Genomic DNA, 14,434 nt, shown 5'->3' with positions numbered 1-14,434 from the left:
ACATTTCCAAGCCTCGGGAATCTCGCCAGAAATCATAATTTTGTTAATTAATTTTAAAAAGTAAAGAAGAGTTATATCATTTAAATGGGTAAAGAAAGAATATGGTATACCATCTGGTCCAGGAGCTGAATCTTTGGTTTTACAAATGGCTCCTTTGAGTTCTAGTAGAGTGAATGGGCCATTAAGCCCGCTCAGGTCCAGCACTGGAGATAAAGGGATAAACTCAGGAACAGTGGGAGGAGCGAGTTTATCCAGAAATTCATCTGTTAGTGAAGAAGGAAGGTTGGAGGAACAGTCTTCTTTAAAAGCAGATCGAAATCTTTTAATATTATTCCAAACCACAGAAGGGTTTGTATTAGGAGATACAGATAAACAAAAGTTTCTCCAACCTTCAAACTTCTTTTTTTTAAAAAGCTTTTTTGCCTTGTCTATTGCGTCCAAAACAATATCGAAGTTTTCATTGGTACTAGATTCTCTATAAGCAAGTTCAGCCTCCTTACGCCCTTTGGCCGCTGTAGTGCATTCCGAATCCCACCATGGTGGAGAAGGAATGTTGTTTCCTCCTACTTTTTTCACTGGAAAAACATTATCAGCAGTCTCGACCATTATCTTTGCCAGAGCGGCTGCACATGTGGCTTCGTCGCTGTGTTCTATTGAAGGAAGAGAGGAAATTTTTTGATCAAGATGTTCCTTGAATGTATCCCAGTTAGCGTTACTTAAATTGTACTTTAAGCGAGGAGGACGCTTTGGGGTAGGAGAGTTATTAAACGGAAATGACAAAAGAATGGTGAAATGATCACTTCCAAATGAAAGAGGAGAGGCCTTCCAGGATAAAGAAGAAAATAAGTTTGGACTACAAATAGAAACATCTGGGCAACTTATTCCCTCTCCAGGTGCAGTTCGTCGGGTGGGAGAACCATCATTTAGGATGCAAAGATTATGGGAGTCCATCATATCAATGACTAGATTACCATAGGAATTGGTGGTGGAACTACCCCAAGATTGATGTTGGGCATTCCAATCTCCAAGAAGAATAAGAGGCTTCGGAAGCAGTGTCAATAAGTGATTTACTTCATTATAAATAGTTGAAGAAGGATGAGGGATATATAATGAGACAAAACAGATATTATTAACGGAAACAGCAATTATAGATATATCATTGTTATGAGCAGGAAGGGAATATGTGAATAAGGAATGCCATGCTTTACAAGCAAAGCAACACCGGCATATCCATCAGAGCGGTCCTCTCTTATACAGGAAAATCCTGATATCCTGAAATTGGATGAAGGCTTTAACCAAGTTTCTTGCAAGGCTATAATTTTTAAATTAAATTTATTTATTAAATAGAGTAAATCAGCTTTCTTTGGTATTATACTTCTACAGTTCCATTGAAGGATTTGAAATTGGCTGTTCATTATCGGTTAAGAGTTGAGTGAAAAAATTCATAATAGGGGCAGCGTGGGACGGTGAGATACTACTACCCAATCCAGATTGGGACAGTAACTTAATGATCAATAGAATTATTTCTTTCACAGATTGAGTGGTCTCATTAGATTTATAAATATTTTTGTTAGTGACAGGCATGTCATAATCCCTTGTCAAGGCATTATGCGCTGCCACATCATATCCTTTAGATCTAGGTTGAGGTGGGGAGCGAGGTTTCATAAAGATAGTTTTCTTATAAGATGTAGTTGGGCTAGAGTGTGAGTATGATGTAGTTGGACTAGTGTGTGAGTAATCCTTTTCTGTTCCATTAGGATTATTACTCAGCAATGCATCAGCATATGAAATTTTTGAAATAGGTGGGTGTTGTTTATTAGCTTCAAAATATGACACACAGCTTTTAGCCATGGTCTCCTTTATATTTTTTTGTCTCTCAAATTCTAAACATTTTTTATCAGTAGCTAGGTGAGAACCTTTACACAGACAACATCTTATATGCTCATCATCAACTTCACATTTTTCTCCAGTATGTCCCTGACCACATTTGTAACATCTGGGAGTTGAGCGGCACTGACCTCTGACATGCCCAAAGCGACAACAGTTGTAGCATTGTATAGTAGGATATATGTATAGGTCTACAGGTAGTGCTGCATAGCACATGAAAATGCGTTTAGGTAAAACTTGGCCATCAAAGGTAAGTACCACTGACTCTGTGGGTTTTAACTCATTGACACCTGACTCTATAACTTTCCTTTTCAGTCGTCTTACTTTTAATATCGGTCCACAGCCTATGGGAACAGATATATTTTCTAAGACTTCTTCCTCTGACCACTCGGAGGGAACTCCTCGTACAATTCCCAACCGGGTGACAGAGAAAGTCGGGATAAAAGTCTTGTAGTTTGATGCTGACAAGGCGGGGTTGGTCAAGAAGTTATTGGCAGCCTGAAAATCGCTGAAAGAAATAGTCACTCTATTTCTTCCAATGCGTTTCAAGCTCCCATTTACAATTTGAGATACATTATTTTTCCTTAGGAACTTCCCAAACACTACAGGATGTAGAGACACATTATCATTTTCCGAGGTTTGCATTCGCTGTACATGAACATTAAAAGGTGCCACATCTGATTTCTGGTACATCAGTCTGCCTACTGGTTGGGGAGCTGTAGATGTGGAGTTAGAGTTTGACAATAATTGAGCTGGTACTGAATCGTTAACAGTAGCAGGCATACTATCAGCTGTAGAAATGGTGTGTTGTGACTGTGGCTTGGGGGCTGGTTTTGCAAATATACTATGCATTCTTTGACGGCTATCATCAATATTGCAAACACAATCGTCCTCTTTTATTATCAAAGGCTCGCCATGACGTTGTCTCGACCTTTTTTTGTTGCAATGGCGACATGTTTTTACAGAGTGTCGTTTCCTCCTATTAATATTATCCTGGCTACAAGAGCCATCAGTGCTAGATCCATCTACAATGGTCACATTATGTCCTATGTCTGGGGCAGTCCCCCCTGGGTCTTCAGGTAACTCCATAAGGAGTTACCTGAAGTACAAAGATTACAAAAAACTTACCTTTATATGTCCAGTATATACACAATAACTTACAAAAAATATACAAATTTACATAGAATACTTGTACTATTATTTACAATACCCGAATAATCAACTCTTGTCAACTAAAAAATAAATTTTCACAATATTTGCAAAAACAATTACAAAACACAACCAAACGACGAACGTTTCCCGCGCTTTTCGGCGCTGACACTTGTGGCTTCGCTTGTGTGTGGTTGGTTAATCAAATGCGTTTCGTTCACTTTACCGTCAATGTGTATTATAAATGGTCGTCGTATATTAAATAAATACTTAATTTCCAGGAAACTTATCATTAATTTTGAGTTTAGTCCAGGTAAAGAACATGTAAATTAATAGCATCAATTTATAACGATCAAGTTGTCCAGATGTGTCAGCTACCTTAGCGTTCTGCCAATTGGTGAATGCAATAACAGTTAGGGCGGTTAGGGAGCTCAGATGACACGCGTTGAGCGCGTGGAGCGGTTGTCAGTGTCAGCGGTTTTCTTGTGTTTATTCGTATCGTACCTTTGGTACGCCGCCATTTTGTACAGCCATGCCGTGCAGTAAAGAAAAGAAAATTTTATTGTGGCTGATAGAATCATATAAAAACATGCCCTATTTATGGCAAAAGGACCATGAAGATTATATGAATAAACACTTGAGAGATGAAGGCTTTAAAGTTTTATTAGAAATTTACAAAGATTTTGATGAATCTGCGACCGTGAAAAACTTAAAAAAGAAGATTGAGAACTTGCGTACGAGTTATTCAAAGGAATTGAAAAAAGTAAGTGATAAAGTGATTGTCACATGAGAAGAAATTAAAGGTTGTAATGTGTGGTGCATGCATGGGAGAAATTTGTTCTAGACTCCTGTCCAGTGGTGGTGTAGGGGTATGGCACGCAGCACGGAATGCTGAAGACCTGGGTTCGATTCCGAGCGCTGGTCTCATTTTCTGTTTTTTTTCTGTGCATCCGTGTTTCAGTTTGTATTTTCATGTTTTAGATATACTTACTAACGACTGCATGGCTGTTTAGATAATGGAGAACTTGAGTGGACCGGATAACCCAGTGGTTAGAACCTGACCACGAAGCTTGAGGTCCGGGTTCGATCCCCGGTAGGGCCAGATATTTGTATATGAATAATTCGAGTGTTTGTTCTCGAATCTTGGGTGTTTAATATGTATTTAAGTATATATTTATCTATACGGGTGATCAATCCAAATGGGTCAGTAGGGAGAAGTCAGAAACTATGAGAGATAGCGAAATCTGTTCTTAGAAACCACGGCTTCGATTTTAGAAATAATAAAAATGACGTTAATTTTTTTGATTTAACTCTCATACATAACCGGGAATCGATCATGGTCAAAATCTCTGTAAACTATTTTATAATTATAAATTCTGCACATTTTTTCGTTGTTATTGTAGATTGTGTGAATCACATGTGACAAGAAACACATTTTACAACCTTTATTTAACTTGCAATGTGTGTGTGTATGTATGTATGTGCGGGTCAAACCTTGCAAATTAAATTTGACGCACTTTCAGTAGTCGGATTGACTTGAAATTTGGCATACTTATGTAAATCTGGTGACAAATGACAATACAATAATCTGGTAGTGACATCCTGGTGGTCCAGCCAGGATCGTCTCCACAGGACGGAACTATCCTCAATGGTTAATGGAATCGACTTGAAATTTGGTATGAAAATGTAGTTTAGTTGACAATGCAAGTAAAGTCAACAAAAAGTACAGTCAATTTTTTTTTAAGTATATTAAAAATGTCATTTTTATTTTTAAAATCTTTTATTTTTGCTGACTGTACTTCGGAATGAGAGATAATAATTAGAAATAGCTTATTGCCGTCTTAATTGAACTGTTGTATATTTTGGCCGTGCAATTTTTGAAATCTACAACGACAACCGTTTACATACATGATTCTTGTTACCATGGCAACGCAGTAAATAAACGTCTATTTGGCTCTACGGTTTGGCTTGAAAAAAGTTTACGGTAGCAATTTGAAAGGACAACGTTCGCTTGCACAACGCCATCTATTGATTGCAAACGAAGTTTACACGTTAGTCATCTTGAGAGCCGAGAAACGTCACCGTTCTTGGAGAGTGCCCTCTATTATTGTTTAAACTTTGAATATTATCCCATTGGAACGCATTACCGGGATATCTAGTACCTGTTTTATGTCCCAATGCAGATCTTTGTCTATCTGTATGTCAAGTTTCATGTAAATCCGTTAAGCCGTTATTGCGTGAGAGTAACAAACATCCAAACATCTTCGCAAACTTCCACATTTATAATATTAAGTAAGATTTCAATTGTGGTTCATTTGATTTTAGGTTTTAGCATCTAAGCGAGCTGGCAAGGTGTATGTACCAAGTCTATGGTATTACGATGCACTAAAATTTATAAGTAATGACACAGTATGTGATCATACCTTGCTGTGTGATTCTTTAGATAAAACGGTAAGTAAAAGATAATTACATTATATTTATTTATAAACACTAACTGTTGCCAACAAATCTTTTTGCAAAGAATTCGTTTATCGCTATTCCCCGGAAAGTATTATTCTGAGATGAAAACTATCTTATGTCCTTCTCAGCACTATCTCCTATCTCCATACCAAATTGCATCTAAATCGGTTCAGCAGTTTATTCGGGCAGAAGTACAGACAAACTGGCAGATAGACAGAATATTTATTTTATTTACTTATTTTATATTGATATGGATAGATACGTTTTATTATAAGTACTTAGATATAAATTTAACATATGCTTTGTACAATAGTTCCCTCATTGTTTCCGGTATGTAATCACTACGTTACATCATTAAGTAGGTAGGCATTCGAGCAAAACGATTTCATTCCTTTTTATTTGCCATCCTTGGTGTACGATTGAAGTCAATACTCGAGGTTTTCTTTTAATCGTTATGTGTTAAATCATTTTTTGTGGTACAAATGATCCAAGATCCAACATAGTAACATTTCAACTATGGTCGAATGACCACACTGATTACTTTTTAATATTTATTTACAGAATTCATCACTAGACGATGAATCTGCAAGTGATGCTAATTCCAACAATAGCCGACGGAAGAGAAAGAAAATATTCAGTAGAATAGAAGAGAAAGAATATACACCAATAAAAGAAAATACTACTTTAACAGAAAAGGATATGGCTAAAAATAACGAAGAGTTCGAGATATATGGACGATCTATTGGGTTTCAAATGAAAGATTTGAGTAAACGACAGTTGATGATATCACAGAAAATGATATCTGATGTTTTGTACTACGCTAAACTAGAACAACTTTCTGAATCCTCGTGCGTCTATCTTGGACCATCTGATGAATCTACATCTAACAATAGTTTAATATACCAAGACTAGAATCAGTTTTATTTAACTGCACGCCATCAAATTATTGTATCGCCTTCAAAATGAATCTACTTACCTCACTGTCACTTAACTATCACACAGTCATGTATCAATCAATTCATTATCAAACTGAAATGTCACACAAGGAAAATCACAGGCAGCTGTCAACTCTATCATATCATCTTTATTTTACATTTGTTATCTTCATCAACTAAAGAATCATGATCTCCCATCGGGCAATTCGATCGACAATTTCTACCCTAAAATCTCTTCCCTAACAGCTGGAAACTGCTGCCTCTAAAAATGACATCAAAATTTATTTTAGCGCCTCATGCCACCAGATTTCAACGTCCCTCACCACTAGGCGCCTAGAGTGGCCATTTCAATCGCTCCACCCTGGAGCCAGCCTTGAGTATACAATCTCCTTCGTCCAACAACACCAGACACTGGTGACTTACATTATGCCTACCTTTCACTGCGAGCGGAGCGTCCGAACGGACTCACTTTAATGTCACGATCGGCTGCATGGAAGTACATCCAGCGACCCTTTATGAAGTTGATAGCTTTAACTAAGTTAAACTGAGTCAGTGCAGAATCTGCTTCGCTTGCGGTGCAAGATGAAGGTGGGAGTCTATTTACTTCATCCATGAGCATCTCAACATCTCAGGAGCAAGTTTTAACGTCTAAATTCATTGAAGGTGTAATCTGGTGTAACAACTTGATAACGGCGATTAATAACATTTTCGGAGTAAGTACTTTACCAATGAAAAGTGTCAGATGTTATAGGTAGTGCCACTGGAGTTGAGGTCACGCACACAAACATGTCATATAATGACAGTAGGATTTTAACATTCACTCATTCATTTCATTCATTAACCTTTTATGCAATCAGTTCTTAATGTAGCTACATGAAGCTGCACACAGCTGTGTGTGTAAGCATTCACTTTAACCTTAGTGACTCTACCTATAAGTTACAATGTTTTCCTAACAGTAGGTTTAACAGATGTTAAGAAATAATATTGTTAAGTTCAGAAATGAAACCCCAAAGTTAGTAATTATGTAATTTTGTAAGAATAAATGTGATTAACTAATAATTTTGTTTTTGATTGAATCATGCGCTATTTTGCTGGAGTCAGTACCTATTTGTGAGCGCTAGTAGTGTCTAATTTGCATGAAGATATCTGAGTCGCATAGACGCAGCTCTCTATCTTGTAAGTTTGGTGCTGGAGTACAGAGCCAGATTAACCATGTCCCATGGTCCCCCTAGGCAATGCAAATTCTTTGGGCCCATTTTCCACTTCTTCCCCACCGACCAACTAGCATACTAGTTGTGCGGTCTGTAATGCCTATTTAACATCCTTCCTTACGGCACAACCAGTTGTGTAGTTTTATATACCTACAGGTGGAGAAGAAATGCACTTTCAGCTATTTGAAGGTCACCAGCTATTTTCAAGTTCAATAAATTTCAATTTCTTTAGTGCGCGCTATGGCTCCTAGCCGAAGCGGGGCCCCTAGGGAGTATTCTGCCTAATGGTTAACTAAAAAATAAACACCTAAAGTATTTGTAATAAAAAATGTTCCACTCAGTTCATAATTTTACTTTTTGGACTGCTATATCATGATGGTTGACGTTGACGGCATGGTAAAACAGAATACAACGTCCAACTCTGTCTCCGTTTACATTTAAGGCAAGTTAGGGCCCTAGTTAGTGCCAGAGTAGAGCCACTCTCAACAGGAGTACGAGCCACTAACGGCCCGGATAGAGTGGATTGATTATTGAAATCCCATCTGGTTGGTTAGATCAATTAACAGAATCGTTTCCTACTAGCAAAATTTCCATTCGCGTTTTTTTCAAAGACTTTTTTTTCTCACTATGTTTTTTACTCTTCTGAAGCTTATTTTCAAAATCGTGTTATTCCCCAATTTTTATCGACTCAGAAGTATAGGTATGGTTAGGTTGTTTTAAGTTTGCATCTGCTCGAAGGGCCAAAAACACAGAAATAGGAGCTATGCGTGACACTATTTCTGTGTTGATGCAAATTAGGAATAAATGCAAATGGAAAATTCTCTACTAGAAAACCAGACTTCGTGGATAATATTTTTAACTTTAAACAACAATAGAGGGCGCTGTCTAAATTGAACTATTATTACACCTCTGTTTTCAAGATGACGTTTTAGCTTCGCCTACAATCAATAGATGGCGTTGTCCAAGCAACTAAATGTTTCTCGAGAAGGTATTCTAATGCAAGCAAAATCACTAAATCTAGAGACATCATTTTGCACGAGTTTTTTTCTTACAACATAAATGATGACCACGTCGTAACTGCCGGCAATCAGGGTTAACAGGCGAAATATTGCAAGATGGCGTCAGACTGGCTTTGCCATTGGCTAATAACTAAATGAGCCAATGAGGGCTATCGCGAATGAATCGCCGCTAGGCGTGAGGTCTCCGTCTCATAGTTTTTGGGTGAGCTACGCGGGTTTATTTATAATTAGAAATAATTTTGTGAATATTTTGCAATATCTGAAATTAATTATGGCAAATATGCGTTCCGGGGCAATATGTCTGTGTTTTGAGTTTTGTCTTTCGGAAACCTTTGTCCTTTTTTTTTAAACAACAAACGGGGACTTTGCAACCATGTTTTCGATACGTTTTATGCTACAATCGGTTTACTAAATATGATTTTAATCTAAACTTTGTTTTCACGCCCGTAATAACAGACTTTGAAAGCCATACTTAAAAACCTCACGCAACAGTGCGCCATCTAGTGAGACAAAAAACGATAGCCCTCATTGCAAGCAAGACCGTAACTTCAAAAAACCTCACGATACTAACGCCATCTAGCGATACTTCGGCTGTCTATTAGCCCTTATTCCCATTCCCAGCAGGGCTACTACGAAATTTGAAACTCGAAGTTCGTGTCATGCGGTCCCTCTGACACTTATACTATTTAATACGAGAGCGAGAGGGACCGCCGTAGTAGCCCTGCAGGCTTGTAACAAATAAAACAACATTTTCGTTCAGATATAAATAAATATATCTCATCTTAAATCTTATTTACAATAACTCTAATTAATAAATAGGCTAGCTTATATCACACGGTGACTGGTTCAGTCTTGTTTGACGGGAGCTTCTGGGCTTTTTTCCTCTTTCTCTACTATTTTCAAGGGTTTTTCTTCGGAGACTTTCTCGATCTCGGCGACAGCTGCACTCTTGACTACCCCGCTGATGTCGACGTCGTTATTATGTTCTGTAAAGATATTACGTTGTAACAATAAATAAAAAAAACTTGCGGGCGCGTTTAGGAATTATTTACGATGGGTTAAAACAGTGGCCGGCTCAAGCGTTATATTAGATATTTTTTAATTTACGATCGATTTTGAAAACTCCTAACATAAAAAAGCATAATTATTAAATATATTGACCCGGAAAACTTACGTCTTAAATCGAGTTTAGCCCGACATGTTTCGGGCTAATCCGTAGCCCTTCGTCTTCGGAGCAACGCGACTCAGCGGCTGACTGCAAGACGCGCACTGCTACTGGACCCAGTATACTATAGTAGCGCGAGCAGAGCGGCGGCGTGTTGCAGCAGCCGCCGAGTCGCGTTGCTCCGATGACGAAGGGCTACGGATTAGCCCGAAACATGTCGGGCTAAACTCGATTTAAGACGTGAGTTTTCCGGGTCAATATATTTAATATGAGCGAGTCTCAAGGTAGTTTCATGTTCAAAATAAAAAAAACATTAAAAAAGCGTTTACGTTAGCGTGAATTTGCATTATGACTTTTATGACCATCTCAATCTAACGTATAACCGCATCCCTCTTGTTGATTGACTTTGGTAAACCTATACAACAAGTGGAGCGGGCATATTATTAAATAACAGGTATCGCTGAGTAAATGACGTAAAATAGATACAGGCCTCTGCCCCTATAGGCACAGTACAGTCATGGTCTATGAAATTAAATGGTCATAGTCATAGTAGTAATGTGCGATATATAATCCCTAGATATAGTACGTTATCTGCCTCACATAAAGACTCTATTAATCCGTTCCCAATATCCTGGTTTTACAGGTCTTAGGTGTTTTGGAAATAAAACTGGGAAGCAGGGAGTATTGTTATCATCTTTATACAATTAAAAAAAATGCACTTGTCTACCTTACATAGGTACAGTCAGCATCCAAATCAGCTGGTCACGTCTCTACCTTAACACTTTACAGCTATGTAACGTGTAAAAGACAGACAAAGTGCGAATTGCATTAGGCACACAACTGATAACGCATTTGACGCTGACTGTACAAGTCACTCATTCAAACACATTTAACATAACGTTAATAACTTGTTAGGTTGTTTATAACTTAAAATTAGGTTATAAACTTAGTTAGACATTCAACGGCCACTTGTAGCAAAAAATACTCTATTTATAGACCCGGAGGTGGTGACACAAAATATTAAGTAAGTAGATCATTTTTACCAGTATGGCGGTTCTTCAGGGGTCTAATTACGGAATGACAAAAAGAAAATGATGGTCATAGCGCTGGTACCGGCGGCCCAATCGCGTGGGCGTTAATTGAACGTGTCGGATAGATAACGAGTATCGAACGATTTGTTCCACAAAAATGCTTGTATTTTCCGATAGTCGATAAAAAAAGATGTAGGCGGTAGCGTAATGCCATACTTCTCCGGTGGAACTTCCAAATCGTTTTGCGAAAAAAAAATATCCTCTTTTGCGGCTGTATGGCGGCCATTTGGAACCGCCAGAAAAGTATGGCATGGTGTATTTCGCGAATGGCTACTCGACGATGATTAGCTGTGCAAAAATTAGCCTGGAACAAATGGCTGATTTTTTTTTTATTAATGTATTCGCGTCGGTATGGCGGGCTGTAAGTCACACTGGAGAAGTATGGCATATTGCTACCACCTACTTCTTTTTTTTATCAACTAACGGAAAATAAATCGTTCGACACTCGCTATTTATCCGACACGTTCGATTAAGGCCCACGCGATTGGGCCGCCGGCACCAGCGCTATGACCATCATTTTCTTTTTGTCATTCCGTAATTAGACCCCTGAAGAACCGCCATACTGGTACAAATGATCTAATATTTTGTGTCACCATCTCCGGGTCTATTAGTGTTAAACCCAGTTCAGCTGTGTTTTGACATTTGGTCACTACTTTGAAAAAAATCTCGTATCCTAAATCTATAGGTACGTCTACAAAATTGAACCGATTGAAAAAAATGTACCTACAAGTATATAAAGTTCACTCAGAAAAATTATCGAATTTGAGGTAGGTATTTACGCCTATTAAGTACTTACCTTGTAAAATCTCTAATAGCTACCTGTGTTTTTTGTACTGTACTGTTTACTATGTATTGATGTTTATTGTAGAGTCATTGTATTGTATTAAACGAGCTTTTTTAAAAGTGGTGACGACTCGATGTAACTTTCAAACTAGACTTAACGACTAAATCTAGATTTACTTTCACCGGCAAGTGGCCGTAAGACGACAAACACGAAAGCACACAAAGCACGGTCAAACTTTATGCAGTGCACAAAGTGAGTGCCGGTACCTCAATGTTCGTGCCGAGGGTATTGATGGCACTGTTCACAGCATTGGAAACAGTCTGAGTTGTGCCGTTTATTGTGGCACTAATGGAACCTATCAAACTGGACACGAAAGCACTCCAAGCTGCCACTATGGAAAACAACGGTAAAGTGCATGTGTAAATGTAGATACTGTAAATATAGATATAAGTATACAAAGACGAGGTGCGAATAGGGGTATTGGACTGATACGAGTAATGATAAAAAAAGGGCAAACAATATTAAATGTTATAAAAAATAGTCACTGCAAGAAATATAATTAAAAAATATTGAATCTTATTATTTTTTCATGTTATTATATTATTGACTGTGATTAAGTATATGGCACTGTCATTATATTACATACTATTATTTTTGGTTTTAAATTTACAGCGCATTGGTATGAACTGTAATGCTGTTAATTGGCTAATAAATAAATAAAAATTAATAAAAATGTGTCGGTCTAGTATTAGTTTGTAAGTATTGTGTTGTACTCGTATAGGTACATACCATCGCTGGGCCTATGTCCGTGGTGGTACCCCCCGTACGGGAAGAAGCCTGCTTTTTCGCTCCCCCCCGCGCTCTCCTCCGCTGGGGCCGCGGGCTTCTCAACTGGGGCCGCGGGCTCCTCCGCTGGGGCCGCGGGCTTCTCCGCTGGGGCCACAGGCTCCTCTCGGGGCTTCTCGCGGTTGTTGATGCTGGTTTGAATCCTGTTCACGGCTCCGGTGATTCCTTGAACGATTGGGTTCTTCTGGATGATCTGTTGGATGGGCCCAACTTGAGGCTTGGCTGGCTGAGCCTCTGGCTTGTCCTTCTGCTGCTGTTCATCAGCTGGTTTGTCCTCAGTAGCAGGAACGACGTTGCTTCCTTCGCTGTCTGTGCTTTGGGCTGGTTTTGAAGGCGCCGGCTGCGTGGACTGTGTCTGCGCCTGTGGAGGCTTCGGCTGAATGAAGCCGATGACGGTCTGCATGAATGGATTATTCTGAAGGATCTGCGTGAAAGGTCCGCTCGGAGCCGACTCGTCATTAGGAGCGCCTTGTTGCTGTTGGCCAGAATTAAATAAGCCTTGGAACGCGTTTTGAATACCCTGCCAAACAGGCCGGGAAGTGGACGGCTTGGCACCCTCGTCGGATTGAGCGCCTAACGCTGCCGCTGAGCTGTTATTACCCTGACTAGTGAAAAAGTTTTGCACGTTGGTCGTCATGTTTCCGAAACCGTGTTGCATAGTGTTCTGAAATTGTTGGAAGTATTGGAATAAGTTTTGGAACACAGGGTTAGAGGAGGGCTTCTCCGTGGTACTGGCAGCGTCCTCCCGTATCTCCGATTTCAGCACAGAGAGTACTTCCACGCCGGTCGTCAAGCTCTTGACACCGTATTCAAAGTTCTCTTCAAGTACTTTAAGGCCGGACTCAACATTCTTGACGCTCACTTGTTTCTCCTTATCTTCGACTGCTTCAGGGTTCCAGTAACTTTGAATAGTAGCGTTAAGTTTGTCCATGTGTTCCATGAAAGTTTCATGTAGATGATCAATGTTCTGTTGAACTGAAACCGCAGGTTCGTGATCGTCTAGCAGGTCTTTAATGCCGTGAGTGATGTCCGAAAATCCTTTGTTAAAGACATTTTGGGCATCGTTGATCATCTTTTTAAAGGTTGCGAGGGCGACGTGCTCATTTTCGAAGTGCTCGGGATTCTGAGTCTCGTGTTCCTGTCGCTGGGGTTCCCCGGGGTGTTTCAAGTCGATTTCAACTCTTTTGATGTTGGCGTCATCGTCGACATCGAGTTTGTCGCAGTCTTTTTTGTCTTCGCTGGCCTTGAGTGACGGCTTCACTTCGTCGACGACAACTTTGACCGGTATGGCATCCCCGCCTACTTGTTTCAGCAGTTTGTTGTCGATATCTTTGACGACATTGGTTTCATCAATAAGTTCGGGATCGAGAGAGACGTTTTGTAGTTCCGCATCTTTTTCTAGCACATCTTTGACGGCTACGGCTATTTTTTTCTCTATGTTGGACTGCGCCGGGGCCGGGATGGTGGCAGCGCGCGCGTGCAGAGCGGCGAGAGCGAGCAACAAGCACACGTGGGGTCGCATGGCTGGCGCGGGACTGCGGCCGCCGGGTGGGGCAGCGCCTTTATACGTCGCATAACGGTGCTCCGCGTACATGTTTACTCTTTCCGTGTTAAATATACCTGTCATTATTTGTATTTCAAACTGTTTCTAGTATTACTGTTGTTGTTAAATTTTCTGTTCCTTTGTGGACATAATGTGTTCTAAAACTGTCGAGCAGTGTCTCTTTGTTTCGGGCACTTCGATCATTACTAAATATATTCCAGGCCTATTTCAGTAGTTTTAATGACATTTTACTCATTCTTAGGTTCTTTTTCAAACGAATTATTTAAATAAAATAATCGAAAGTAACAAAAGAGTCGATTATTTTATTTGTTACAGGACAACGA

The 14,434-nt window shown here is 39.4% G+C and overlaps 2 protein-coding genes across 2 annotated transcripts; one reads left to right on the top strand and one right to left on the bottom strand.

Moving 5' to 3' along the window:
- The first annotated feature begins 3,462 nt into the window (after positions 1-3,462).
- Positions 3,463-8,819, top strand: LOC141429808 (uncharacterized). Its single transcript, XM_074090358.1, has 3 exons — positions 3,463-3,799; positions 5,362-5,487; positions 6,058-8,819. The coding sequence occupies exons 1-3, from the start codon at positions 3,569-3,571 to the stop codon at positions 6,406-6,408; spliced, it is 708 nt and encodes a 235-aa protein (XP_073946459.1). The 5' UTR covers positions 3,463-3,568; the 3' UTR covers positions 6,409-8,819.
- A 591-nt stretch (positions 8,820-9,410) lies between these two features.
- Positions 9,411-14,156, bottom strand: LOC141429807 (uncharacterized). The gene is made up of 2 exons (XM_074090357.1): positions 12,491-14,156; positions 9,411-9,647 (listed from the first exon to the last, which is right to left on the bottom strand). The coding sequence occupies exons 1-2, from the start codon at positions 14,139-14,141 to the stop codon at positions 9,508-9,510; spliced, it is 1,791 nt and encodes a 596-aa protein (XP_073946458.1). The 5' UTR covers positions 14,142-14,156; the 3' UTR covers positions 9,411-9,507.
- Between the last annotated feature and the right edge of the window lie 278 nt (positions 14,157-14,434).

This window comes from Choristoneura fumiferana, chromosome 7, assembly GCF_025370935.1.
Source record: "Choristoneura fumiferana chromosome 7, NRCan_CFum_1, whole genome shotgun sequence".
NCBI lineage: Eukaryota > Metazoa > Arthropoda > Insecta > Lepidoptera > Tortricidae > Choristoneura > Choristoneura fumiferana.
This window is presented reverse-complemented; position numbering and strand designations above follow the sequence as displayed.

Bases quoted from the DNA above. Each gene is read 5' to 3' on its own strand.
- LOC141429808 (XM_074090358.1), top strand. From the start codon at position 3,569: ATGCCGTGCAGTAAAGAAAAGAAAATTTTATTGTGGCTGATAGAATCA. The intron at 3,800-5,361 runs GTAAGTGATAAA...ATTTGATTTTAG, and splicing joins ATTCAAAGGAATTGAAAAAA to GTTTTAGCATCTAAGCGAGC. The intron at 5,488-6,057 runs GTAAGTAAAAGA...ATTTATTTACAG, and splicing joins GTGATTCTTTAGATAAAACG to AATTCATCACTAGACGATGA.
- LOC141429807 (XM_074090357.1), bottom strand. From the start codon at position 14,141: ATGTACGCGGAGCACCGTTATGCGACGTATAAAGGCGCTGCCCCACCC. The intron at 9,648-12,490 runs GTATGTACCTAT...ATATCTTTACAG, and splicing joins CGGACATAGGCCCAGCGATG to AACATAATAACGACGTCGAC.